General features: G+C 40.0%; 1 protein-coding gene across 9 annotated transcripts in view; it reads right to left on the reverse strand.

The window, feature by feature from the left end:
• The window catches only part of PKP4 (plakophilin 4), a 255987-nt gene that overhangs the window by 166967 nt on the left and 61337 nt on the right, over positions 1-27683 (reverse strand). For 7 of the 9 annotated variants that reach the window (XM_080670980.1, XM_080670979.1, XM_080670981.1 and 4 more), the window contains exon 2: positions 4276-4412. In XM_080670980.1, coding sequence (XP_080527106.1) covers positions 4276-4407 — 132 coding nt within the window. In that variant the 5' untranslated portion in view covers positions 4408-4412. Of the gene's footprint in view, positions 1-4058; positions 4156-4275; positions 4413-27683 lie in introns of those variants that run through there. The other 2 variants (XM_080670984.1, XM_080670986.1) reach the window with 2 other exon arrangements.

Below are 27683 nucleotides of genomic sequence, written 5' to 3' on the forward strand. Positions count from 1 at the left end.
TTAGTTTTCTGGGTGCTGTTTGAGATTCTCTTGCTTAGTAATGTTTCTATGAAGGTGGCTCCAGGTCCCATTATCTTCACAAAACAGTCTGGCAGTTGGAGACAATGTGATAGCTAGTATTAGTCATCCATTCCCTTCCTGAACAATCACTTATATAAAAGGGGCTGGTAACATGTGTGAAACAATGTATAAAACATGGCTCTGTCCTCAGGTAGCTTTTATAATCCAAAGCAGCATGGGGTAAGTCACAACAAGGGTATAAAGTGCTATAGGTCAAGAGGGAGATTTGACTGCAGGTGGGTGAAGGTGGCATCAGGAAAGAGGTAGCACTTGAACAGAAGTAGGCTCCTTCTTTTATCTGCCAAAGAGCAAGGACTTTAAATATATAATTGTACAGGTATGCATCTATGTGACTGACATAAATATGAAAGGTTATCACATTACAAAAGAGAGGGGAATGTGAATATCAGCATTTTGTCAAGGAATAGGAACAGTTTCTGGCTTCTAGATCCCAGAAAAGTGTCACCATGTAGCCATGTAGAGGAAGATTTAATTGTTTTATGACACTCTAAAACCAATTTCATATAGTAATAGACCAATGATTTGTTAACAAAACCACTCTGGTTGCCTGCCATTTCCTTCCCAACTATTTTATAAACTGGCCCTGGGGGTTCGGGGGGGGGGTCGGGGTAGCAAGGAAGTATGTATAAGCTGTTTTAGTGGCTTGAATGTGCTTTATTCAAGAAACCACACCTTTTCCCTCAAAATTCAGTTGTGCACTAAAAGGTATCATTTCCCAATCATTTAACCAAATGCCTTGACATTATGTTACGTTTGGGGTTGCATAAAATCAGCATGTTAAAAAAAATATTTTCACATGCTCTATTTCTTATACCAGTGGTCGGCAAACTGTGGCTCTGTTGACTAATGAGTTTGCGGACCACTGTCTTATACTATATACCTAAAACTGTTCTAATCTGTGAGACCAACATGATGATGTTTTAAAAGTTTAATACCATGCAGAAGTGAAATATTGTCACAGCAGAAATATGGCCCAGTATTCAGAATGTTTCCTTGTTTTCAGATCAATTGTCCAAAAGAAGGCTCACTGAACCCCTGTATATACTTAAAAACAGTATAAGAAGAGCTTTTTCTCCTTATGTGGAAATGAAGATGACAATAGTAATATTAATCCTTACTAAGAGCACTAAGTGCCAGACACTGTTGCAAGTATTTTACATAGGTTAATTTAATGCCCTCAATAACCATTATTATCCTCATTTTACCAAAAAACGGAGGCATAGAGAGGTTTAGAAATCTTCCCAAGATCACACAGTAAGTAGTGGGGCCAGGACAGGAACCAAGACCATCCACCCAGTTGCACTGTAGGAATCTCTTCCTTTCGTACCCTAAGGAAACTTCCTTCCTGAGATACGGCTGCCATCAAACAAGGCCTGTTCTTTGAGATCAGTGGAGCTGATACCATCAATCCAGGGCTATGAGCATTGCACAGTAGTACGGCATATCCTATATTATAAAGAGGTAATATGCAAATTGACCTTCATACCCTTCACAAGATGGCTACCTACAACCAGGCTGGCAGGGGGTTAGTGAGGGACGACCAAACAACTGAACAGCAGGCTGTGTGGGGCAACCAGGCCGGCAGGGGGTTTAGTGAGGGATGACCAAACTGCTGAACAGCAGGCAGTGTGGGGTGAACAGGTGGGTGGGGGGCGGGGGCAGTTGGGGGTGACCAGGCTGGCAGGGAAGGGGCATTTGGGGGCGTCCTGGCCAGCAGCGTGGGAAAGTTAGGGGCGATCAGGCTGGCAAGGGGAGCAATTAGGGGCGATCAGGCTGGCATACAGAGGCAGTGAGGGGTGATCAGCCTGGCAGGCAGGTGAGCAATTAGGAGCCAGCGGTCCAAGATTGTGAGAGGGATGTCCGACTGCCAGTTTAGGCCTGATCCCTAGGACTAGGATAGGGCCTAAACTGGCAGTCGGACATCCCCCAAGGAGTCCCGGATTGGAGAGGGTGAAGGCTGGGCTGAGGGGACTCCCCACCCCCCAACCCCATGCACAAATTTCATGCACTGGGCCTCTAGTATTTAAATAATTATTCAGTACATTGAAGAATATGGTTCTATTGATACAATACATGATCAAGGACATAATCTAATATTAACTATTCAATTTAAGTATAATAAGACTGAGAATGGCACATTCTAATAGACTAATAAAATCAAATATATAAGATGAATACTAATTAGGTTTCTTATTTCTATCTAACTCTGTCTCATTGGGCAGATGATAGGGAGTGACATATTTTAGGAAAGTCCTAAGAAATTTTTATGCCAATTACAGAGAAATCAGAATATCTTGCCTGGTGCCACAAAAACCCTATGCGAGCTACAGTTAGTTATTTAAAGTTGGATGAGTATCTTGGAACAAGAGAAAGATACAGTGTCTCGGCTTGAATGATTGAAATACTGACTGACCATTGACTTTAAAATAATTGAAATACTGAAAAAGCAACTTTAAAAGAAATTAAGAATGAAAACTGTAAATGTATACTAATGAACTCAAAATTTTAGAACAGGAATGGGAGCAAAGAGTAGAATATATCCTCCTACTAACAAAATAATACAGGAGACATAAGGTAATTCTCCTAATAAACAACAAATATCTGGTTTTGGAGGTTTGGTTTTTTTAGCTATCTTGAAAAAATGGAACTCTTCTGGCTATCTCCCAGACAATATCCATTCAGAACACTACTTATTGCCAAAAGATAAAACTTAGAAGACATCAGAAGCCATCGAGGAATTACAGTGCCAAATTGATGATAGGTTTCCAATTGTCCTCAACATGCAGGGTATCTGGTCTCAAGATACAAACACAAAGTCCTGTTGCTATGGTTACTGAAAACAGTTTCTAGTTTTAAGTCAGTTCTGGGCCTTTTGATAAATTTACCATCATATTTCACAAGAACGCAGTATACTTTAAGAGCCCCAAATAAATCAGAGTCTTTTCATTTTACAGCTCCTTGGGTCAAATCTTGACAACCATGAAGTACTATTAAAAAAAAAAAAAAAGAGTTCCTTTTCCCTCCCTAAAGGTGAGAGAAGCTTAGATAATCTATGGTTTGGTGAAAAACAAAAACAGTACCAACTACAATTTTCTTGTCGTCTCAAATTCTTACGTTGTGGGATGTTTATAAATTAATTTCTGGGAGGAATGGTAAATATTTTGACATCTTGATATTAGAATAAGTTGTGAAATCATTTTTCTTGAAAACACAGCTCTAATGTCAGACATATGTCATAGTTCTGGAGTATCATTCATAACACACCCCTACTTTAGAGCAACAGTAAATACATGAGGTATTAAAAAATTCTTTACTATTTGTACTCATTGGTCATTTGAACTGCCAATACTGATTTTTAAAAAAATACTCCAGCAAATATACATCTACATTTATATCTCTTGAGAAAAAAATGACCCAGGGGGTTAATCATAAGATTTTTAAGTTTTTAGTTAGATTATATCCAACACAATAACTCTCACAAATGGTGTATATTTTTGTTTTCTTTTGGAGGGAGGGACAGAAGTCTATCTCTGTAGCTTTAATATTACATTCACTTTATTAAACTTTTAAAGCATAAAAAATTAAATTTAGGAATTCCAATCTCTAAGTATAACAGGTACGTTCTAATTTAGAAGGCTACTTGGGTTTGAAGGATAAATAGTATTAAGGGCCTTAAGAAAAACAACATAAATATGACATTGAAGCAAACTGGCACAGTTTGACAAGTATTAGAACACTAGCTCACAAAATGAATATACTTTGATTCAGACAAACACAACAAATATAGCCTTTATCCAAAAATCACAGAGACAGCCCTAGATAATACCCATGTTAAAGGTTGAACACTAGAGGCCAAAAGTTGCCAGAGTCCTGGCAGAGAAGTTAACAATGTGACTACGCTTGACGAAGCTTTGCGCGCATGCACACACTCTGCAATGGGGGAGACAGACACCGATCACCATCAATATTGTCCTTACTTGCAGACGCACAAGTATCCTGCATGTTCCGATTCTGACTGGCACCTGGAGCAGCTCTACATGCCAGTCATCCCAATGTACTCAGGGATGTAAACACCTTATAATTAGAAAACGTGAAGGCGTCAAGGACGTTAGACAAATTTAAAACACATCCAAAGATTAATTTTTAAAGGCATTGAAGAAATAATTAATTGAAAATTCCAATAAGAGGATGTACCTGCTCCTTCACAGAAGCTAGAATAGTGGTGGCTGTGGTCTCGGGTTCCATGCCTGGGCCAGTGCAGGCAGCTTCCTGGCAGATCTGTGGTTGCCCCTCCTCCACCAGTGAGGCCTGCTCAGGAGCTGGCATTCCTCCTGCAATCAAGCAGGCAAAGAGTTAACACTTTCTCCAGGTCTCCTCTGAAGATCTGCAGATGGTTCCTAGGAAGTACCACAGACTTCTACACACAATGATCACAATACCCTAAGGCTATTTGATTTTTAGAAGGCAACATCTAGGGCCAAATGTATAGTGAGTATTACCAAATATTAAAAAATAAATTTAAATGTGATGATAAAAAATACTAAGAAAATATTTAGACATCATAGTAAAAAAATGACATGAAAAGGGTTGGAAAGGAAGGCTCTTAAATTAAAAATATACTAAGGACAATAAAGTTGTTAGGAGCTTGTTAAATTGGCGAGCCTTGTAATCAGATAACCAATAAGTAAATATGATTCTTATGAAACAAATAACAATAAACACTCTATATTTGCTATAAGAGCCAGTTTTCAGAAAAGTATACACACAAGAAGACAGCTACAAATGTACAAATGCTGTAACAATTACAGAAGAGGCTTAGGCAATAGAAAAAAAGGTTACAAACTTAAGGAAGGCTTGAACATAAACAAGTCTGCTGTACTTAAAAGAAATGCAAGGCATTAATAATTAATAACGATATCTTTGGTAGAATATTACAGTTAGTTTCGTTTCCTTAGAAGAATCAGATTAGTCAAAGATGACAATGGCTATAGGGAGCTGTTGACAAGAGAAACCATTTGCCAGGCCCACAGCTCATGACAGCAGACTGGGTTCTGGGCAGAAGACGAGTGCCTCTCCTAGGATTACACACACACAGAGTGATGTGCTTGCCAGAGACTTACTGACCTGATGCAGATTTTTTACAAGTTTAAAAAAGATTAGGAAAAGATACCCACCTAAAATGTTGTAAATATTTTAATAACCTGTTTAACATGTCAGTCTCTCTGACCATCAGCCTGAGAGCACAATCTATCTACCATACTGTGAAACTAGCCTGGCATACATAATAGGTGTTCAATTAATGTTAGCTGAATAAATGTGAATGTGAATGAAGGACGACCATCATTTCCATGTCTGGTTCTAATCTAGACACTAGGCAAATCTAACCAAGTGCTATGATGCTCATGAGTCCTTATTTGTTCACTGTTTTACTCTGTATACTCATATACAGATATCCAAGAACATAAATACTGTTCTTGACATTCTTCATAGTTTTCTACTAAAGATTATTCTACTGTTGCATTTAATTTTGTATCAAACCTTTATAACGTTCAATTCTGTAGTACAATCTAGGGATTTTCCCCCCCATTCCCTCAAATTTCAGTATCAGCCTGCTATTGTTTTTCCCCAAAATCATAATCGGTTAAAAAAACGGGGGTGGGGGAGGTGCATACCACCTGAGCCTCCAACTTATTTCTCACTCTCCTGACTTCCACATCAGTGGAGATAGTTCTAAGCTCCAGGTTTCTGTGAGTGGTTGCTTTATTCTTGTCGTATTAACAGGCTGAAACAGGTAATGGGTCTGACAAGTTTCTGCTCTAACAGGTGAATTTTCCATCTCCCATTTCCAGTTGCCCAAGGCTCAGGGGGACACATAGCTGGCAAGGAGTTGCCTCAAGTATGAGCAGTAGGAGACGCTTCAGACCTGAATAAATAGGGCTAGGATCACAACCTAAGTCATCCTGGACAAGTGAGGACCTCACTGAGCCCCACTTTCCTCACTTATAAAAAATGGGTTTACTAACTCTTTATACAACAAATGGAATGATTTTTATGGCAATCTACATTTTAGTATGTAAAATACACTTCAAATATCATCTTACCTAATAATAGACAAACATGTAAATTGACTGTACCTCTGCTACGCCCACAGCCAATCAGAGTGAGTATGCAAATTAGAAGGCCAAAGATGGCGGGCACCCAGCTGCTCCAGGCCCGGAGTGGCCAGGCGGGCCAGGACCCCGCCTGCTATGAGAGGGAGCGGAGTATGCAGCAAAGACAAAGACGGCAGTCTGCAGTGAAGATGGCAGACTCGGGCTGGAGTCTGCAGTGAAGACAAAGATGGCAGACTTCAGCTGGAGTCTGCAGCAAAGACAAGAGGGCAGACTCTGGCTGGAGTCTGCAGCGAAGCAGCAAAGACGAACTGGCCAGAGTCTGCAGCGAAGACAAAGAAGGCAGACTCTGACCTGAGTCTGCAGCAAAGACGAAGAAGGCACACTCTGGCCAGAGCAATGGCCTGGGTCCTGGGTGCCGTAGGAAAACTGGTGCTGGAAGCCAAGGAAAGGAAGGCCTATTGCACGAATCTCTTCGTGCAACGGGCCTCTAGTCAACTATAAAATAATCCACTTCTGCACTTACTGAGTGCTCATTAAAGACAAAAATATGAGGTCTACCAAGAAGAAAAACAATGCACATAAAGATCCTAGATTAGTCTCTAAAACATTTAAAGATATAAAAGTATTCCATGCCATTGAAAAATTACACACCTTAAAATAAGCAGATGGTTGCAAAGAACAAAAATGTTACTATGCAACAGTGAAACAAATAATGCCAAGAATCAAAAATTTAAAATGTCAAGAGTGTAATACCATGAAATAACCAATATGTTAGAAAGAGAAAAGCAAAAATTCAGTGAACAAAGGGAATCTGGAAAAGGAGATCTAGAAACATCACTGGGAAAGTACTTATTAATTCTTTACCACAGAGAGGAGGAGCCTTACTGCTTAAAGAAAGATACAAAATTCTATTATTGTAATTATATCCCATCACTCTGGTGTACCACAATTTCACGATACTTATCATGATAACTTTGTCCAGAATTGATGAAATTGGATGAGCATTTTCTGAGTACTGCTTTGACCATGTGCTAAGGGGACACAGGCACAAGGCAGGTCACTGACCACTAGTGACTCATCATCTAGCCAAGGCAGCAAAATATGAATCAGATCAAGCCAAAGTACAGCAAGATGCAAGCGATGGAGTAACAGCACAGAAGCAGACGGACAGAGGTTGCAGAGTTTATACCTTTGTAAAAGAAGGTACTACTCAGCAGCAGAGGATTTTCACAGGCAGGGATGATGTTTTCATTCTCTGATTCCTTAAAGACTAGGAGACATTACCAGTAATCACTAATACACATGAGATGAAGAATGATGACCACAGTACCCATGCATAACTGAGGGTGAGACAATTGCCCCATCCCTCATCTCTCGAACAGCCCCCAAATACTACAACCAATTATGGGCAAAGGAGGGATACCACAATAATGACAAGTTATAAACCTATTAAGGTTGTCCATTTTCTTGTAGTTCTCATAACAATTTAAAGAGTTGCAGGACCCAAGCAAAGATTAGAGTCACAGGAAAATATTATAACTTCTTCCCACTAGAGCAAAGGAAAAAAGCACTGAGTTCTTATGTGGCAAAGAGACTGTGAAAAATTAGGCCTCAGTGACCTCAACTTGCCTGACTTGAATGATAACATTCTAGGAACCTGGGGAAACTTGCAAATAGGCTTCTGGACCATTTGGGGGCTCTCTGGAGAATCACAGAAAACTGGAAGTAGGAAAATGCCAATTCTGTTTTTAGAAAGCAGAAAGTAGACTCTGTTCATGTTACAAACTAGAGAGCTAGACATAGATCTTAGGTGAGATTCTTAAAAAGGATTTTATCCAAGAGACGATTTGCAAGAACTAAAAAGAGGCATACCAAAGAAAAGTCACGTTAAGCTGGTCTACTTTCTGTCTTTGGCAATGTAACCACGGAAATGCAGTGTGTCTAGACTCCAGGGAGGCATGCATCATGTTAGAAAGCACCTCCGACATTATAAGCAGCACAAAAATGGGGCTGGCACAGGCTATTGCTGACTCTCACGATCTTTAAATAGCTGAATGAAAAATATCACCCTATAGAGATTTCTAATGTAATGCCAGGGAGGTCTAATATTTATACAGTCTATCCAAAACTATAGCCATAATGTAAATAATAATAATACACAGGCATGCTCAAATTCTTCAATAAGGTTGAGAATATTGAATTTACCAGAATATAAAATTAAAATATGAATAACATTGCTAAACTATAATAATGAGCTGCTTCTATAGAATAAAACAATAGGAATAAATGTCAGGTCTTGTGTTTAGGTTAGCTCAGCAGGACATTGGGGAAAAGATATAGATACTTTAGGTTCAAGAGAGAATGAGTGAGCCATGAATGAGACAAGGCTACTCCACAGCCACGGTGATCTTATACTGTACTGATACTAGTATTTAAGATAATAGAAAGAAGGGGACAAATGAGCACACAACTCTCCTTCAGGCTCCTTGGGACACATCCTCTTTCAGTTATGGGTGGCATATTGGCAGGAATGGACACATGTATATTCATTCAAAAGAGGGTAGTAAAGGGACTCAGTCATTATTCCCAGACACAGGTATGGAGATGAAATGAACGATAGCTCCAGTTTCTTATGAGATCAAGCCTTGGCAAGGGACACAGGAAGAACAGTTAATAGACCAAAAAGAGAAATTCTGACCAGGAAAAAAAAAAAATAAAGCAGCTTAACTACAAGCACTGCCATGGACAAACAAGGTTAGATTTTTTAGGCTATGATCCTCAGAGCTAGACCAAAAACTAACGTTTGTAACAAACTTGTATCAGATTATATTATTACTAGAGGCCCGGTGCACGAAATTCGTGCACAGGGGTGTGTGTCCCTCAGCCCAGTCTGCACCCTCTCCAATCTGGGACCCCTCGAGGAATGTCCGACTGCCCGTTTAGGCCGGGCCTAAACAAGCAGTGGGACATCCCTCTCACAATTCAGGATTGCTGGCTCCCAAATGCTCGCCTGCCTGCCAGCCTGATCACCCCCTAACCACTCCCCTGCCAGCCTGATTGATGCCTAACTGCTCCCCTGCCAGCCTGTTTGCCCCTAACTGCCCTCCCCTGCAGGCCTGGTCACCCCTAACTGCCCTCCCTGCAGGCCTGGTCACCCCAACTGCTCTCCCCTGCAGGCCTGGGTCCCTCCCAACTGCCCTTCCCTGCAGGCCCAGTTGGCCCCAACTTCTCTCCTCTGCTGGCCTGGTCACCCCTAACTGCCCTCCCCTGCAGGCTTGATCGCCCCCCAACTGCCCTCCCTTGCAGGCCTGGTCCCTCCCAACTGCCCTCCCCTGCTGGCCATCTTGTGCCCACATGGGGGCAGCCATCTTGTGTGTTGGAGTGATCAATTTGCATATTACTCTTTTATTAGATAAGACAGAGGCCTGGTGCACAGGTGGGGGCCAGCTGGTTTGCCCTGAAGGGTGTCCTGCATCAGGGTGGGGGTTCCCTTGGGGCGTGGGGCAGCCTGGACGAGGGGCCTGTGGTGATTTTCATGCTGGCCACGCCCCCTGGCGACCCAAGCGGAGGCCCTGGTATCTGGGATTTATTTATCTTCTATAATTGAAACTTTGTAGACTTGAGTGGAGGCCTTGGCCGGCCAGGGTGTGCAGAAAGCTTGACTTCCTCCATCGCCAGGGGAACCCAAGCCTTCTGTTCGCTCTGTAGCTGCAGCCATTTTTGTTGGGATTTATTTATCTTCTATAACTGAAACTTTGTAGCCTTGAGTGGAGGCCTGGGCTGGTCAGGGTGTGCAGAAAGCTTGGCTTCCTCCATCGCCGGGGGCAACCCAAGCCTCCTATTCGCTCCGTGGCCGCAGCCATCTTGGTTGGGTTAATTTGCATACTCACTCCTGACTGGCTGGTGGGCGTGGCTTGTGAGTGTAGCAGAGTGGTGGTTAATTTGCATATTACTTTTTTATTAGATAGGAATCTCTTTATACACTGAGTCAAATTTGGCTAATGTATTACTTTTAATCAAAGTTAAAGTTTGTGACCATGAGGGCAAGCCCAGGATGGTCTTTCCTTTTGGAGCACTCAAATGTCCAAAATTTCAAAAATTGATTGGCCTCCAAAGGTGCTATATTCCCCATCATGAGAGGTCGTTAATCAGAAGATCTAGTAGTGGGATAGTACAGAAGGGATCCTGCATTGGGTATGAAGAAATAGGAATTCTCAGAATTTTGAAGCTAGCAGTAAGATAAGACAACATCTACATTCTGAATTAATGTGAATGTTTCCGAGGAGTTTTCAGAACAGCTGTCTATCACATCACACTTTCCTGTAATAAGGCAACTAAAGGCCAGAAGCGCTGCTTTTCCTGAGGGCTTGATGAGTACTGGAAATCTTATTGCTGTGTCTCTCTCTGGTTGTACCAAGGAAGCTCAGAGATGAGTTTGTGACCAACTCTAACAAGTGAGTTCTCATTTTATCCCAGTTATTACTGATTAAATTTCCTCTTTATCCCGGTCTAATTTTATTATTCGGTTGAGTTACATTCTTTTGAGCAACTTTGTGAAAGGCTAAGTGTTTATGTGAAATTTAGTATAATTGTGTGTGTGTGTGCATATGTGTATCTCAATCTTATAGCAAACTATAATTGATTAACAGAAAATCTTTTTGCTTAAGACTGCAGGCCACATATATCCAGTGTGATTACTGATTCTCAAGGCTGTGGATATAATATGGCTATTGATGTAATACAGTATATAGGCAACAACCTATGATTCAGTACCTCTAATCCCTTTTACCACAGATAATACTAATCCACAAAAATCATCTCTGAGTTAAATCTCTCTGGAATAAAAGATCAAATAGATACTAAATTTTCCTCTCTTTACTCCTTTCTACTCTACTTACTGGTAATTTTTGGTCAAAGTATACTAAGTATACTTTGTTTCATCTTATCCAGCAAAATAAATTGGGAGTCTACACATTTCTCCTCTTTTGCACTAATAATCTGGAGTATAACGCACATCTCATCATTTCATTTTGAACACTCATGTTATGATGATTAATGACTATTTCAAAATAGATAAAATAATGATGCCTAAGAAAAATGAAGGGCAGAAAGTAAGCATGAATATTTTAATTAGTCAAAGTAAGATATTAGTAATATAGAATTTAAAAAGTTTGTTAAGGGTGGGAGTAAAAATGTAGTGCTTTAATAATGTGTCAAACTTAAGTGACCAGCAACTGAAAATCCACTGCTATATACATAGGTTGTTATATATGAATCTTAGGTAACCACAAGCCGTAACAGATACACACAAAAAGTTTTAAGAGAAGGGGCTGAAAATAAAGTAAAAAAATCACCAGGGAAGAGAGCAAAAGAAAAAGAACTGAGAAGACCTACAAAAACAGCCAGAAAACACTTAACAAAATAGCAATAAGTATATGCTTACTAATAATTACTTTAAATATAAGTGGATTAAATACTCCAATCAAAACACATAGAGTGGCTGAATAAATAAAAACATATCTGTACACATGCTGCCTTCAAGAGATTCGCTTCAGGTTCAGATTTAAAGACACACACAGACTGAATATGAAGGGATGGAGAAAGATATTTCATGTAAATGAGGGGGGGGAAAAACCCCATCTGGGGTAGTAATACTTATATCAAAGGCTGTAATAAGAGACAAGGAAGGGAATTTCATAATAATAAAGGATTCAATAAAGGAAGAAGATATAACACTTGTAAACTTATGCTCCCAACTATGAGTATCTAAATACATAAAGCAAATATTAACAGATATGACAAAAGAGACTGACAGTATTAGCAGTGATAGTGGGGAACTTTAACACCCCACTAACCATGATAAATAGATCATCCAGACAGAAAATAAAGAAGGAAACACCTGCCTTAAGTGACACATTAGACAAGATGGATAGAACATTCATCCCAAACAGCAGAATACACATTCATTTCAGGTGCACATGGAACATTCTTCAGGATACATTACATGTTAGGTCACAAAATAACTCTCAATAAACTTAAGAACACTAACATAATAATAGGCATACAAGAAGAGACGGAAAAGGGAATGAAGAGACTATTCAAACAAATAGTTGAATATGGAAAGAGCTAGATTCTCAAGTCCAAGAAGCAAATAGAAACCTAATTACCACAATCCTTCTCCAATACACAGGGTATTAAAACTATAAAAATTAATGACAAAGAAAGAATTCTCAAGACAACTAGGGAAAAGAAGAAAGAAACCTATAAGGGAAAGCCCTTAGGTTATCATCAGACTTCTCAACAGAAACTCTACAAGCTAGAAGAGAATGGAACCAAATATTTAAACTACTGAAAGAGAGATTTTATCAGCCAAGAATAATAAATACATCCAGCAAAGTTTTATTTTAGATATGAAAGAGAAATAAAAACTTCTCTAGACATATAGAAGCTGAGGAAATATATTACCACAAGACTTCCATTACAGGAAATGTATCGTTTTTCGAAAATAAAAATTAAAAAATATATCTATTAGAGTCTATCTATTTAACATGTAATACAAAAAAACAGAGAATAGTTAAAGAATTAGAAAAAATGTTTACATAATGTGAGCAAAGCAGACTGTCATTGTACCTTAAATCTAATTTGCTATGAGATACAAAGTTTTAAATTTTTTAGATTTAGAACATACATGCATATCAAAACTACAATGAGATACGACCTTACACCTGTTAGAATGGCTATTATCAACAAGACAGGCAATAACAAATGCTGTAAAGGTTGTGGAGGAAAAGGTACCCACATTCACTGTTGGTGGGAATGTAAACTGATACAGCCACTATGGAAAACAGTATGGCAGTTCCTCAAAAAATTAAGAATAGAGTTACCATATGAACCAGAAATCCCTCTTCTGGGTATCTACATGAAAAACTCCAAAACACTTATTCACAAAGATACAGGCACCCCTCTATTCATTGCAGCATTATTCACTGGACACTTTGGTTGACATGGAGAGAACCAAAGTGTCCTTCAATAGAGGATTGGATAAAGATGTGGCACATATTAGTATATATTATGGAATACTACTCAGCATAAGAAAAGATGCAATACTGCCATTTGGGACAACATGGATGGACCTTGAGAGTATTATGCTAGGCGAAATAAGTCAGGCAGAAAAAGCTAAAGCATATAATTTCACTCATAGGTGGGATATAAAACTGAAACTCATAGACACAGACAACAGTATGCTGGTTACCAGAGGGAAAGGAGTGGGAGAATTAGTAAATGGTAAAGGGGACCAAATACATGGTGATGGAAAATGATTTGACTTTTGGTGGTGGGCACACAATGCAATATAAACGTAACCAGACAAACAATGGGTCCATGCTGCCTGTCACTACTTGAGCCAATTCAGCAGGGACACGGTTGAATCATATATGAGCGTTTATCCCAATACTAGAGGCCCGGTGCATGACATTTGTGCACTGGAGGGGGGGGGGGGCACGCGTCCCTCAGCCCGGCCTGCCACCTCTCTCGGTCCAGGACCCCTCAGGGGATGTCTGCCTGCTGGGTCCTTAGCACTGCCGCAGAAGCGGGAGAGGCTCCAGCCACTGCCGTGGCACTTGCCAGCCGTGAGCCCGGCTTCTGGCTGAGTGGTGCTCCCCCTATGGGAGCACACTGACCACCAGGGGGCAGGTCCTGTGTTGAGTGTCTGCCCCCTGGTGGTCAGTGCGCGTCATAGCAACCGGTCATTCCGCAGTTTGGTCTATTTGCATATTAGGGTTTTATTATATAGGATTATCAGCAGTATGGGAGAGCAACAGGTCATCCACAAAAATCTGCTCTGCACCCCACCATAAACCAGCTGCTTATATTGGGTAGAAGTACAAAGATTACATGCAGAAGTAGTCAAAGGGTATGCCAAATGGGCAGTTAACAGGTAAGCAGGCTGGAGATTCACAAAGGCCTGCAGGTACGCAAAAGAGCTGGGTATCTTCAAAGGGCTTAGTGATATGCAAGGGCTGGGGATCTGCAAAGGGCTTAGTGATATGCAAGGGCTGGGGATCTGCAAAAGGCTGGCTATTCTGGTTTCTGCAACAAAGTTGTTTATCTTTCCATGATAATAGGCAGCTCCAAAGGAGGAGGATGGGCTGCATTTCCAGCTGAGCTCCCAGCTCCCATGTGCTGCTGCCAGCCAGGTTAGACTGTGCCTTCTTTAATCAGAACAAAACAATCACGGTTAACAGAGCATGATTAATATTTCTTACAGTTCTACCTGGTTCCCTAACAATTCTATTTCTGCCCCTATCAAATCTACCTGGCCAATAAACATGGTGCTCAACCTCATTAGTAATTAGAAAATTGCAAATTCATACTACATTGAGGTATTAATATACAACCACTGGAATGGCAAAATGCTTTTCAACTGAACTACTTCTGGTTATAAAACTAAACGAAATACAATTTTATTCATTTCAATAATAAGGGGTTTTCATTACAAAACAGAATGCTCTCAACCCCATATACCACTGAATTAAAATTTCTGAAAATAAACCCCTGGCTAATACATAACCTCAGGGTCAGCACTGCTCGCACCTGGAGGCAGCAGTTCTCAATGTATTTTATGTGAATGGTGCTCCCTGGAGTTATGCCAAGTGTTGATATTGTCTCCCTAACAATAGGTACATATTGAAAAACTGTTAATAAAAAGTGAAAATTCTGTGTTGGATAAATATAGATTTCACTTTGCTATTTTCAACTTTTCAAAAAAAAATCTTTCTTATGGACAGCAAAGAAGGGAAAATGGAAGTCTCTTTATGGAAATTGCTACAGGTTCACTTTTTTTCTTAGGAGGTAGGATTCTTTGTAGCATGTTAGTGAGGAGAAAGGAGAAGCCTAGCATGCTGAAGGATGTAAAAAAGACACAATGGAGCCCCAGCTGGTTTGGCTCAATGGATAGAGCGTCAGCCTGCAGACTGAAGGGTCCGGGGTTCGATTCCAGTTAAGGGTACACGCCCAGGTTGCAGGCTTGATCCCCAGTGTGGGGCATGCAGGAGGCAGCCAATCAATGATTCCCTCTCATCACTGATGTTTCTATCTCTCCTTCTCTACCTTCCTCTCTGAAATCAATAAAAATATACTGAAAAAAAAAAAAAAAAGACTCAATGGAGATAACAGTGTAAGGATGTAGTTAAAACTCTGAGGGGGATAACTGGATAAAGAGACAAGATGAATATACACGTCCACTCTTTCAATTCACAATGTCATGAAATAAAAGAAAAGGTATTTTCTCTTTTTTAGGATAAGAAAATTGCTCTAGAAATTTTAAAAAGGCCATTAATGTACCAAAAAGTCAGAGAAATAATGGCTGCAGCCCTACAACAAAATAACCCAAGGAAACCGTAACACAAAAGAGAAAAGGGCTGCTTTAGAGGTTGGAGCAGTTGATGGGAGAGTTGTTCAGAGTCATGAATAGCAGACTCTAGGCCAGGGGTGGGCAAACTTTTTGACTCGAGGGCCACAATGGGTTCTTAAACTGGACCAGAGGGCCGGAACAAAAGCATGGATGGAGTGTTTGTGTGAACTAATATAAATTCAAAGTAAAGGAGCGGAGGGGAGAGCAAGAGAACCAGATAGAACAGCCGGATCCGGCCCGCGGGCCGTAGTTTGCCCATGGCTGCTCTAGGCTCTTAGGTCTAGGTCAAGATCAGAAGCTCAAGGGTAGAAAGTGCAGCTTGGTGGCCAGCCTCTGTCCTGCACATGCTCAAACAGCTGCCAGGGCAAAGGAGTGATCTAGACAGAACAGGGCCTTAGCCAGAGACTGATATCCAAGAGACCAAATTCCCTAAACAGAACAAATGGAATAAGTAGAATATCCTTTGTGTTTCAATCAAAAGCTGTATGCATGAAAGAGAAATAGCCAGAGACCTTAAAAAAAAAAAAGTTACAGGCTAAAAACAAAAATCTCCATCAATGGAATGAATAATGTTTTTTAAAGAGTACTCCATAATAGTGACCTAAATAATTCTCTTGGAGACTAAAAGAAAAAGAGATGAAAAAGATAAACCATTTGGAGACTATAGACTAAATCCTGGAGTTATGTCTATTTACCATCAGCACTAAAAAGAGAAAAAAAAGGAGAATACTAAAAAAAAAAAACAAAAAAAAAAACACTAAATGAAAATTTCTGAGAGCTAAAAACGAATCATTTAATAAGGGTCAATAAGTGAAGAAAATAAATGAAACAGATAAACTACATGTAGACAAACCCAATCCATGAAAATTTTTTGGTTCCAAGGACAAAGAAAAGATTGTAACTGTTACCGTGGAGGAAAAACAAACTGCTTGCAAAGGAATGAGAATCAGTTTGGCATAAGACCTCTTATCAACTACAGCAGATATAGCAATAGCTTTTGATACTGAACAAAAATTATGATTCCAATATGAAGTCAAAATAAAGGCATTTTAAGACATACCAGGACTCAAAGTATGAGGCTTCAACAATCTTTTAAAGGAAGTTCTGCAACCAAATAGCAAATTTGAAAGAGGAAGGATTAGGGCACAAGAAAGAGTGCTAAGCAATTAATTCAGAAAATTGAAGATTAAGTCTAAACTCTACATGATATCCACAAGAGAGGAGTGAGGAGCTGAAGCAAATAAGATTGTACTAATGGTCTTATTTAATTCAGTGGGAAGAAATACATACAGAGTAACTCCAGGTCACTGTGCTTTTTCCTGTCTTCTCAGGAAGAGGCAAAGCCCACCACCCACCCTTGAATGTAGGGCTGGCCTCTTGAGACTTTTAGAATGTGACAGGTGTGATTTTGTGCAACATCTGAGGCTCAATCTTAAAAGGCCCTGCAGCTTTGTCTTCTGAGATCACTGTGCTATGAATGAGTTCAGGATTAAAAGATTCCATGGAGCAGAGGCCCAGGGATCCCAGCTACTACAGCCAAGACCTCAGAACCTGAAGACAGGCCCTCTTAGAAAGTGACCTGACCAACTGCTGACTGCAGCCACCTGAGTAGCAGGCAAGACCAGCCTCCCTGCATCCCAGAATTGCAAGAAATTTAAAAATCACTGAGCCACATAGATGTAGGATGACTTGTTATAAGATGAATAAGTGACACTTAATACAACGGTCAAGACAGGAAATGAGGATCAAGAAAAAAAAAACCTTACATTATTTTTAAGTATTGTTAAGATAAAAAATTAAATTTTACATGCTGAATTACTTTATAAAATATAATTTATTCAATGAGTTATTGATCTTCCACTTATGTACTACACCATATAGTGTTATTGAAAGTATAAAGATAAATAAGACCCTGACCTCTAATCCAATTTACAGTCTAAAAGGAGAGACAAGACAAATGAACAAACAACTACAATAAAAGGCACTAAGAGTTCAAAAACAGAAAGCAGGTGCTCACAGAAGGGTTTGAATAGGCATGTATAAAAGGGGACATGTGCAGCAGGAGGACCCAGGTGGACAAAAGCCTACTAATAATGCATTAATTAATTTTATTAAGCTTTCATATTTAAAAATTTGCTTTAGCTTCAATAAATTTCTCAAAAACCTCCCTAGACTATTGTTTTATATTATTTGCAATTAAGGATATGGTAAGCCGTATCAAATCTCAAGCTGTTTAAATAAAAGATTTGTTCTTATCATTAGTTTTTTTATATCAAATACTAGTGTTAACAAAAAGATTAAAGACTAATAAAATCACTAGCACAGCACAGACAGGGATTTAGAAAATGGTAATTTGTAAGTGATTTACTACAGGCAATAAAAAAAAGTAAAATTGTTTAATTAAGGACTTTGGCATTTAAAAATATTAATAATGGTGTATTAAAAATAAAAGGCATACAATCTAGTAACAACCTGCTATCTTATGTAGTGGTTGTCAATTTATGCTACTGATTTTTCTTTTTACATGAACTAGCTAAATGATTTTTCAGTGTCTTGGGATTTATACTAGGCCTCTACCTCTAGCTAAAAATAATGTAGAAATTCTGTATTAAACTTTTTAGAATTTCTGCATTAGACTTCTATTTAACTTATAAATTCATTTGTAATTTGAAAGGTGCAATTTAAAATTTAAAGTTCTCTGAGTTATGCTCCACAGGATACTTTTAGTATGTCAAAAACAAGGTAAGTCTGGGAAATACTGCAGTGCACGCTTCCTCTTAAAGATTCCTGAAAACCTTGTTACTTAACGTGTGATCTGCAAACCAGTTACACTGGCAGCACTTTAGAGCTTGTAAGAAATGCAGAAATTCAGGCCCCACCCGATCTACTGACTCGTGAATCTTCATGTGAATAATATCCCCAGTGTATTGTACCTACCTTCAAATTTGAGAAGCAGTGAACTTGTTTAATCTCATCTAACTCAGTATCTTACTTACTTGACCTCCACTCTTTTTGAGGGCTAACTATTAATCTGAGGAACATACTTTAGAAAATCCCACAATATTAATAATCATTTTTAAACTATTTTTATTGATTTCAGAGAGGAAGGGAGAGGGAGAGAGAGAAACATCAATGATGTGAGAGAATCATTGGTCAGCTGCCTCCTGCACAGCCCCCACTGGTGATAGAGTTCACAACCCAGGCATGAACCCTAACCAGGAATGGAACCGTGAACCCCTAATTCATATGTCGACACTCAACCACTGAGCCATGCCAGCTAGGCAATAATCATTATTATTAATGAGCAAAAGTAGCTAAAGAGAGGTATTGTTCTATCCACAATTAAAATTTGGCTCTCCCTAGCTTTACCAATGTCAGCCTATTTTAAAAATGAAAGTACTTTAAAGAAAATTATACAGAAAAAATTAAGCTTTTTGAATAAAGATTCCTGCCAACAAAATTAAACACAAAATTGTGCTTTGGCTATAAGTTAGGTACCAACTGCATGGAAAACTTAGTTTCTGAACGAAGGAATAAATGATTTTCCACAAAAAGAAAAACACAACTCAGTCTGCTCCAGGCCAGGTGCAAGTTGTAATTATATTTTTTCATGCTCATCTCATGAACATTCATTGGAAATACCCTAGGTCAGTGGTCGGCAAACTCATTAGTCAGCAGAGCCAAATATCAACAGTACAATGATTGAAATTTCTTTTGAGAGCCCAATTTTTTAAACTTAAACTTCTTCTAATGCCACTTCTTCAAAATAGACTCACCCAGGCCGTGGTATTTTGTGGAAGAGCCACACTCAAGGGTCCAAAGAGCCGCATGTGGCTCGCGAGCCGCAGTTTGCCGACCACGGCCCTAGGTGCGTAGTACGTACTGGTGCTTTGGGTGCAGAGATAAACTCCCCATCTGGGACTCATGTAAGAATTTGTTTAAAACATGTCCAGTTTAGGACAGATGTTAATCTCTAAGTGGTGCTTTATGGAAAGCAAGGTAAAGGAGGAAAGTTTTGAATTGGAGTATCATCAAAACCATTAATGCTAATCCTATTAAAGTCACTTTTAAAAATGCTGATTTAAGAAATGATGCATCTAATGACTTCCAATTTCTTAAGTAGCTCTTTTGAGTAAAAGGGAAAATTCTAGATTTAAAAAAATAAAGTAGGTAGATTAACAATGTAAAACAATCTTTTCTTTCTGTCCATGTCTTCAGAAAGCTAAAATTAGAGAAATGCTTATCTTTCCATCTCCTTTATTCAGTTTAGATTCTGTATGCTTAAACCATATTTTGTTTTCAAAAAGAAACACATTTTCACACTTAACATCTCCAAACAGCTTTTTGAAGAAAGCACAAGAAAAAATATCAACCTTATAAAGCCTCTAGAATTATGTTGATGACAGATGGAGCATGCAGTGGACTACATTGTATTTTCCTTTTCTGTATACACTGAATATGTCCTGTTCTGTAAACCCCAGCCATATACTCTAGGTTCAGTAGGAACAGGGACGATTTTTATCTGGATCACCACTGTATTCACAGCTCCAATAAAGGTGCCTGAAACATAATAGATGTTCGTTAGAGTTTGTTCAGTGAAGGAAAGAAACAAACTGAGGGGAAATGACAAAAAATCTGTGCTGCCTTTGAAATAACATTTATATGCCAGGTAGTGTGAGGCTTCAGAACCATCAAGATGCTGAAGGAGCTCATCGTCTAGCAAGAAAGGAATAAAAATAGTGTAAAAATTGCACCAGTAAAGAGGCAGTAGGAAAGTGGTCAAAGATGAGAGTTACCATAAAGACAGAGAGGCAGAGAACATCTTAGTATGTTGCATTCAGAGAAAGCCAACCATATAAATTTGGGGTGGGGAAGGTGAGGAGAAAATGAGGGAGAGAACTTTGGAGATGAGAGGATGAAGGACTGCCTAATATGATGGTGAAAGTTGAGGCAAAGAATTCAACTGAGTCAGGTACCACTGCCTCTGCGAAGGTGGTAATATGGCCAGGAGTTAGAATTGATAAGGAGAGGAAGAGAGTAAAAGCTAGAAGGTGTCAACTTAGAGTCTAGTAAAACATATGAAAGGCCTAGAAAGCCTCTTTGGGGCAAAGAGCAACTTCATTTAAGAAGATTTCATAAAGAACACATCATGCGAAACCTGTAGGAGGAAACAGCTAGGCTATCCTTCACACGCTAAGCCCCTGGGGATACCACGATGACTGCAATCCTAGGAAACCTGTCCATCATGTCCAGGTGGTCTGTTACAGGAGACTACGATGATGTCCTTAGTAGTATGACCCTCCTTGCTTCAGTATCCTCACCAGGTACATCCAGATGCAGATGGGAGCTGTTCTCAAAACCCACAGGGACAGAAAACTGGGCGGTTCCCAGAAGAAATTTAGAAAATCAATAAAATAAGGAGAATATTGAATATGGGTGGAAATAAACTAAGAGTCAGTAAATGTATTAGCCTAAAAAGTTGTATAAAATAATCAAGGAAAAGACTATAAAACCCAGAGCAGAATCAGAATTAGATTGTGAACCATCACAATTCGCATCAGAACTGGCGAAGGAACAGTCAGCATGAAGCACAGGAAAAGAAAACCTAGATCCTGGCCCTTTCTGAGGAAGTGGAAAACCTGAGGTCTCTGGTAAGATCTTATGCTGTAAGGGACAGAGACAATCTTGAAATGAAATCTCTTGTGAAACTCTCTTTATCTTTGACAGGACTCTAGGTTCAACAGTGACCTTGATACCAGAAGGGAAAATCCTGGTTGGCAAACATGGGGACATTTGGTAATTACCCTATCTAACAAAGAGGAAATATGCTAATTGACCATCACACCCTCACAAAGATGGCGCCCTCAGCCAATAAGGAGGGAATATGCTAACTGACTGCAACACCCTCAAAGATGGCATCGTCCACAGCCACAAGATGGCAGCACCCAGTCCCCTCAGCCCTGCTGGGGTGACAGGCACGCAGCACGGCCGGGCCCACCCACAGGCGGGACTGGCTGCTTTGCCGCCTACCTCCGGAGTCCCCCAGTCCCTTCAGCCCCCCAGCCACCTAGGGCCAGTCCGAGGCACAGGCAAGCCTCAGATGGCAGCTGCCCAGATGCCCAGGGCTGGCCTGAGGCGCAGGCAAGCCTTGGATGGCGGCTGCCCAGCAAACACCTGAGGCACAGGCAAGCCTCGCAGGCAAGCCTCAGATGGTGGCTGCCCAGCCGTCCAGGTCCAGCCCAAGGCACAGGGAAGACACCGATGATGGCTGCCCAGCCGCCTAGGGCCAGCCCAAGGCACAGGCAAGCTGCTGATGATGGCTGCCAAGCCGCCCAGGGCTGGCCCGAGGTGCAGACAAGCCTTGGACTGTGAGAGGGGGCAGGCCGGGCTGAGGGACCCCCCCCCCCCCACCTCCAGTGCATGAATTTTCATGCACCGGGCCTCTAGTGAGCTAATAATTAATTATCACTCTGGTTTTTGTTATCAGTCCTACTTCTTACAACTGCAAAGATGAGGACAAGGCCAGGGCTGCAGTGACTTCAATGCTCTGTGATGTGATTTTGGGGATGTCTTGTCTCCACCAATAGTTGTTCTCTCCAGACAACAACCTAGCTGAATGGCCACCCATTCCAATTCAGAATCTTAAGAAATAGTTAACACAAAACTTAGATTAAAAGGTTAGTCACCATGAGTAACACAGTCTATTAGTCACTCTAGAACAGGATGAAACAGCTCCGTGCTTAGAGGGCTGGCTGCTAGGAAGGTTTTACAAGCCAACATGCCAGCATTCTCCACCACTGCTATGCTCATGCATTGTGATGACACCATATGAATGCTAATCAGATTCAATTCCTCCAAAATTCACTAGCTTATATCAACTTTTGCAGAACCATGCCTTAATTCTGGGGTTATCATTTATGGCTAATAATCTGTTTAAGTTTTTTGCTTTAAAATAACAGTGCATTTAATTATCTAAAGTGCAAACAATTCCAAAACTTCTTCAGAATAATATGGTTCAGTATTCCACACATGAATCCAGAAAGCACCTACACAATTATCTCTATTTTGCATATCTTTGAATAAAGCCTGTCATTAAAATTCACAGTGTTTCATGTTTCTACTTGGGTCACCCCAAGGTGCAGGTGCATACAAATCCATATAGTATAATAACATAGAATTGTCTTCAAATTTGAATAAGCAACTAGAAAAACTTCTCTCCAAACAGATGCATCATAACATTTTTAAAAATTAAGATTTAATTCATACCATACCATTACTATTGACTTTAGTACTACCCATTTTTATGATTAAATATGCTCTACTCAGGATTCTTTAAAACACCTAATGGGTCTGATTCAGAGTGGGAATCTATTTTGACTAGTTTACATTTACATATGCTCCTATTTCACTTGTAAAATTGAAGTGGCATGTCATAACCAGATGAAAGGTAAATACATGTTTTCTATATAAAAGTCTGAACAAAAATAAAGTGGCAAGACAGAAATGCTTCACTTTGAAAATATCTTCCTAACTGGTCTCAGGCTGCCTGTATCTCTCTCTCTCTCATATCCTACATAATAAAAGGCCAGCGACCATGACGGTGTAACGACCAGAATGACTGATCGACCAGTCACTATGAGGTGCATTGACCACCTCTCGGTCCCTCCCCCCAGCCTGCAGGCTCCATTTGCCAGATGGTGAACGGGGAACCACAGGGAACCTGGATGGGTGTTGGCAGCAGGGTGGGACTGGGGACTTTCGAGCAGGCGGATGGCCAACCTCTTGGTCCCTCCCCCTGGCCCGCAGGTTTCGATAGATCACCAGATGGTGAACAGGGAACCAGGGTGGGTGGTGGCAGCAGGATGAAACTGGGGACTGGCAAGTGGATGGAAGACAGACCTCTTGGTCCCTCCTCCTGGCCCGCAGGCTCAGATTGATGGATGGCAAACGGGGAACCACGGGGAACTGGGGTGAGCGGGGGTGGGGCGGGACTGGGGAATGGCTAGTGGGCGGAAGATGGCCCTGATCATAGGCTAGGCCTAGGGACCCTATCCGCACACGATTTCGTGTGCTGGGCCTCTAGTATAAATATAAACAGTCATTACGTAACTGAGCAAATGTTATTCATCAGATAAACAGTACATCAAATTTTTCAAAGTTACAGCAAATTTACTCATTTTTTCCAAAGAGTAAAACGTTTGTTTGGAGCACTGGTAAGTTTGTTAAGTTCTAGCTTTCAAATAAAATCGTGTATCTCAAATTAACCAAAAAGTAGATTTTGATTGACATAATACAGTATGTATAGAAAATAAAAACCATCAACACTAAGGTCTGTGATGACTGGTTAGGTAGTAGAGACTCTAACATGGGTTTTATAGACTGGGATATTCCCTCTCCCCCACATTCCTCTCAGGGCGCCTCCCTCAACTCACTCGCTCACAGTGGTCTTCCCTGAATACTTTGCGGTCTTTTGGAACAACAGAATTGAGAAGAATGGTAGAGAGACCATGAAGGTAGATTAACAGTGTAATGTGCTTGTCTCTAAACTGTGGCCAACAGTAGTTCCCTCTCAACATAGCCTCCCTACAGTGGTGCCATTTTCATGTCTTCAATCAGCTGTTTGAGGCTGGGGAAGTGGAATGGGCCCCTCTGCCACTCCTGCCAGAGCTCAGCCCCGTCTCCTGCCACTTCCTGAGCACAGTCACTCTACCTCCTGTCTTTCAAACTCCACAGGCAGGCGTAACACCAGGCTCACTGCCTCCTGCTTCACCAAACCTCCTTCCTTCTACACACAAACGCTCTAGGTCTCACCCTTAAGAAGGCACTCCTCAATTTGTTCTGAAATTGCCCTTTTTGGGGGGATGACTCACTCCTCCAGTCCCAACTAATCTAGTTAAAGTCTTAACAATGCACAATGTTCATTTTCACCCACTTTTATCTGCTCCTTAAAATATTCTCTCATCTATTTCGACTGAAGTTACTTGAAACCAGAACTCCTGTCTACGTCTGTATTTCCTTTGGCGTGTAACACGTGTGCTGGGGCATTTCACACAATGCCTGCTGACAGAACTGGTTCTGCTATGAGAGCAGCTGAAAACAGAGACTGGCACTCTACTGCTGCGCTGACTGAAAAATGTTTAATATATTAGATGGCTCATAGTCAAAGAACCACTGAGCAAACTGCTTCCCTACAGAAGTCTTTTGTTCAGTCAATGGCACTAAAACTGTCAGAAAGGACCAGATTTCATTCTCAAGCTTCCTAGTTGGATAACTTGTTTTTCAGGTGAGGGTTTTGACTTTCTTAAAAGGAAAAATTTAGGAAAATAACCCCAAGTCAAGGAAGTTACATTCCATTAGCAGAAGGTAACACATCTGTGTTACGATGTGGTCACACTGGTATTTCTAAATTATCAGCTGCAGATCTAGTGTATAACTAAAATGTTGTTGTTGCTTTTAATCAAACCCAATGAATCAGAATTATGATTAGAAAACTGTTATTAGTCTTGATTTTGATAACATCAAAATATACTGAAACATCACCTGGTCAGATTAAGTGGACAGGAAAATGAAAGGAATGGATTATTCCACATTTTAACAATATGTTTTTTATTATTGCTAATAAAAAGTATACATATGTACCCTTATTTAATGAATAGATCAAAAGCAGCATCCAGTGGTTCTAAAATAGTGTGGTAAATACTTCAAAGATTAACTATGTTTTCATCTCTTAAAATTTTGTTTTACTTTTTTTTTTTTGCTTAATGCTTCATTTACTCATAGTTTCAAGATAACTTCAGTTTATCCAACTGAATTGGTTACAAATTCATAAGCTATCAGAATCTAAATTGATGTGACATAACTGAATCTCAAAATGAGTTTAAAACATTGTGCCCTATATGCATTTTTGTGTCATTTTAATTGGGGAGGAGGGGTATATGGGGTATAGAGAGGGACCCGCCTTTATTAATCTGGACTATCATAAACTATGATTTGAAGTTCACTAATAAGGACATGTTCATATTTCTCTTAGATACTGCAGAGAACTACCTAATGCCCTCTGAAAGGTAGAACACTCACCAATAAAGTATGGTGTTACGGAGCATAAATAAGTAATGACTAATAAATATTTAGAGCTCTGGCAATGCAAAGAAAGAAAACACATGTTGGACGACTTTCCACAGCCACCCCAGAATCTCTCTACAATTAAGGTAATAGTGTGAATATAAAATTTTGATGCCCAAGCAGCCTACTAGGATTATAAAGGCTGTGTCAAAAGTACCATCTGTCCACATGGAAGTGTGTACCCTCACAAATCATAAGAATTACAGTGATATATATCATTTTTAACATCAGAGGCACCATAATAAATAAGATATTTAGTTTAATGTTTGGTGAAGATGATAGAAAATGACACTAAAAGGTTAATTTGCCCATTTTAAAGCTCGACAATTCTCTGCTCTTTCTGAGAGACTACTACTGTGAGAGCATCTGGATCTACAGTACCTACCTATACATCAACGATAAACTATCACAAAACTCATGCAAGAATCGTCAGTGGGAGTTAGCAATTGCCTAGGACATGCAGTGGTTTCTAACTTTCCTTCACTGGCATCTTTATTTCTATTTTCACAATGTCTCATGTGGAATGTCTAAAGGATAAAATGCTCTTTGGGTGCAGAAAATTGGGTGTACCTGTTAAGGGAGAAAGGCAGCACCCACCCTGTGCTCCAATATAATAAGCAAAGTGGAGGAAGTCTATTATTAGGGATGGCTCCAGGAGGTTTTCAATAGAGGACAGAGCTAACCATGGAGAGAGCTCTGGGCTCACATTACACTGCAGTATTCAACTGGCAACAAAGATTTAGAGAGTTTGTCCTAGTAATCCACATTCAAGACAGCCAGCCTCTGGACCCCAAGCCCCAAGCATCACTTTCTTACCAACTGCTTGACAATGTATTTCCTCTGCTCTTTTGATTTCTGTGAGAGAAACCAAAGAAGTTTGAGGAAGACATCAATGTTAACTTCAATAATCTGATGGTCACAAAATAACTGAAAAATACTGAACTAACCAAGAAGCCAAAAGCCCGCTCCTCTGTCAAGACCTGCAATTCATTCCCCCCAAAAGGGGAGTTTTTTTCAAATGAAGCGATTTAAGCAAGAGACCAAGCTGAGAGAGTGTCAGATGAAACACATCTGAGTTAGTTGGGATAGTCTCATGTTGCCATAGCTGAGTCCCAGTTTCACAGTCCTCTGTTGATCTTCACCACTGTGATATTTAAACCAGTTGGTTTTCAATTTACTTTCAACTAACAGCTGCCATGAGCAGCTACTGAAATTACATCACAACAAAGCCACTCCTATTAACAGCCTAAACTCATCTTCATAACTTCACAGTAGTCAGTCACAGAAAAAATACCAGTCCACAGGTCTCTCTCCAGACTTGAACTCGTGGATTGCGACTCAGTAAGCAATATAGCACCAATCATTTATAGTATGTATTGGTATTTATGATACAAAACAATCTATATGCAGCACTGCAAAATAAAATATATGAATTGTGATAAATGATGTATAGGATATGAAAACATCCAAGTGCTGGACATGTTACTTTGGCCTTCAAAGCAAAAAAGAAAAAAGAATAAAACAGTCTATGGCTGGATGGAACAGGCTTTATGTTGCCCAGGGAAGCGACTCGACTCCATACTGCTATTCATGAGATAGCATGTGACAACACCTCACAAGAATATGTCCTCTAAAGAGAATATAACCTTGAAGAATGATCATCAACTAAATATGGTACTGGTAGCAAACTTAGCCATTATTTTATTAAACACCTTTATCTTCCCTAGTCAAAAATAAAATATTTTAACCAGCAGTTGGCTGGCCCACCCATCCTAAAAGTATACAAGGTGAAATTACCTCTATAGAAACTTCTTGGCAACATTTCATATAAGCACTTTGGTCAGAGGAAATCGGAAAAAGGTCTACTCTAATGTTCCTTTTCTATTCTCTTCAGAGATTTAGAATATTCCAATTCATAAAGTTTTACTAAAATTTTAAAAATAAATAGTCAAGTA

The sequence above is a fragment of the Plecotus auritus genome, assembly GCF_963455305.1.
Source record: "Plecotus auritus genome assembly, chromosome: 5".
NCBI lineage: Eukaryota > Metazoa > Chordata > Mammalia > Chiroptera > Vespertilionidae > Plecotus > Plecotus auritus.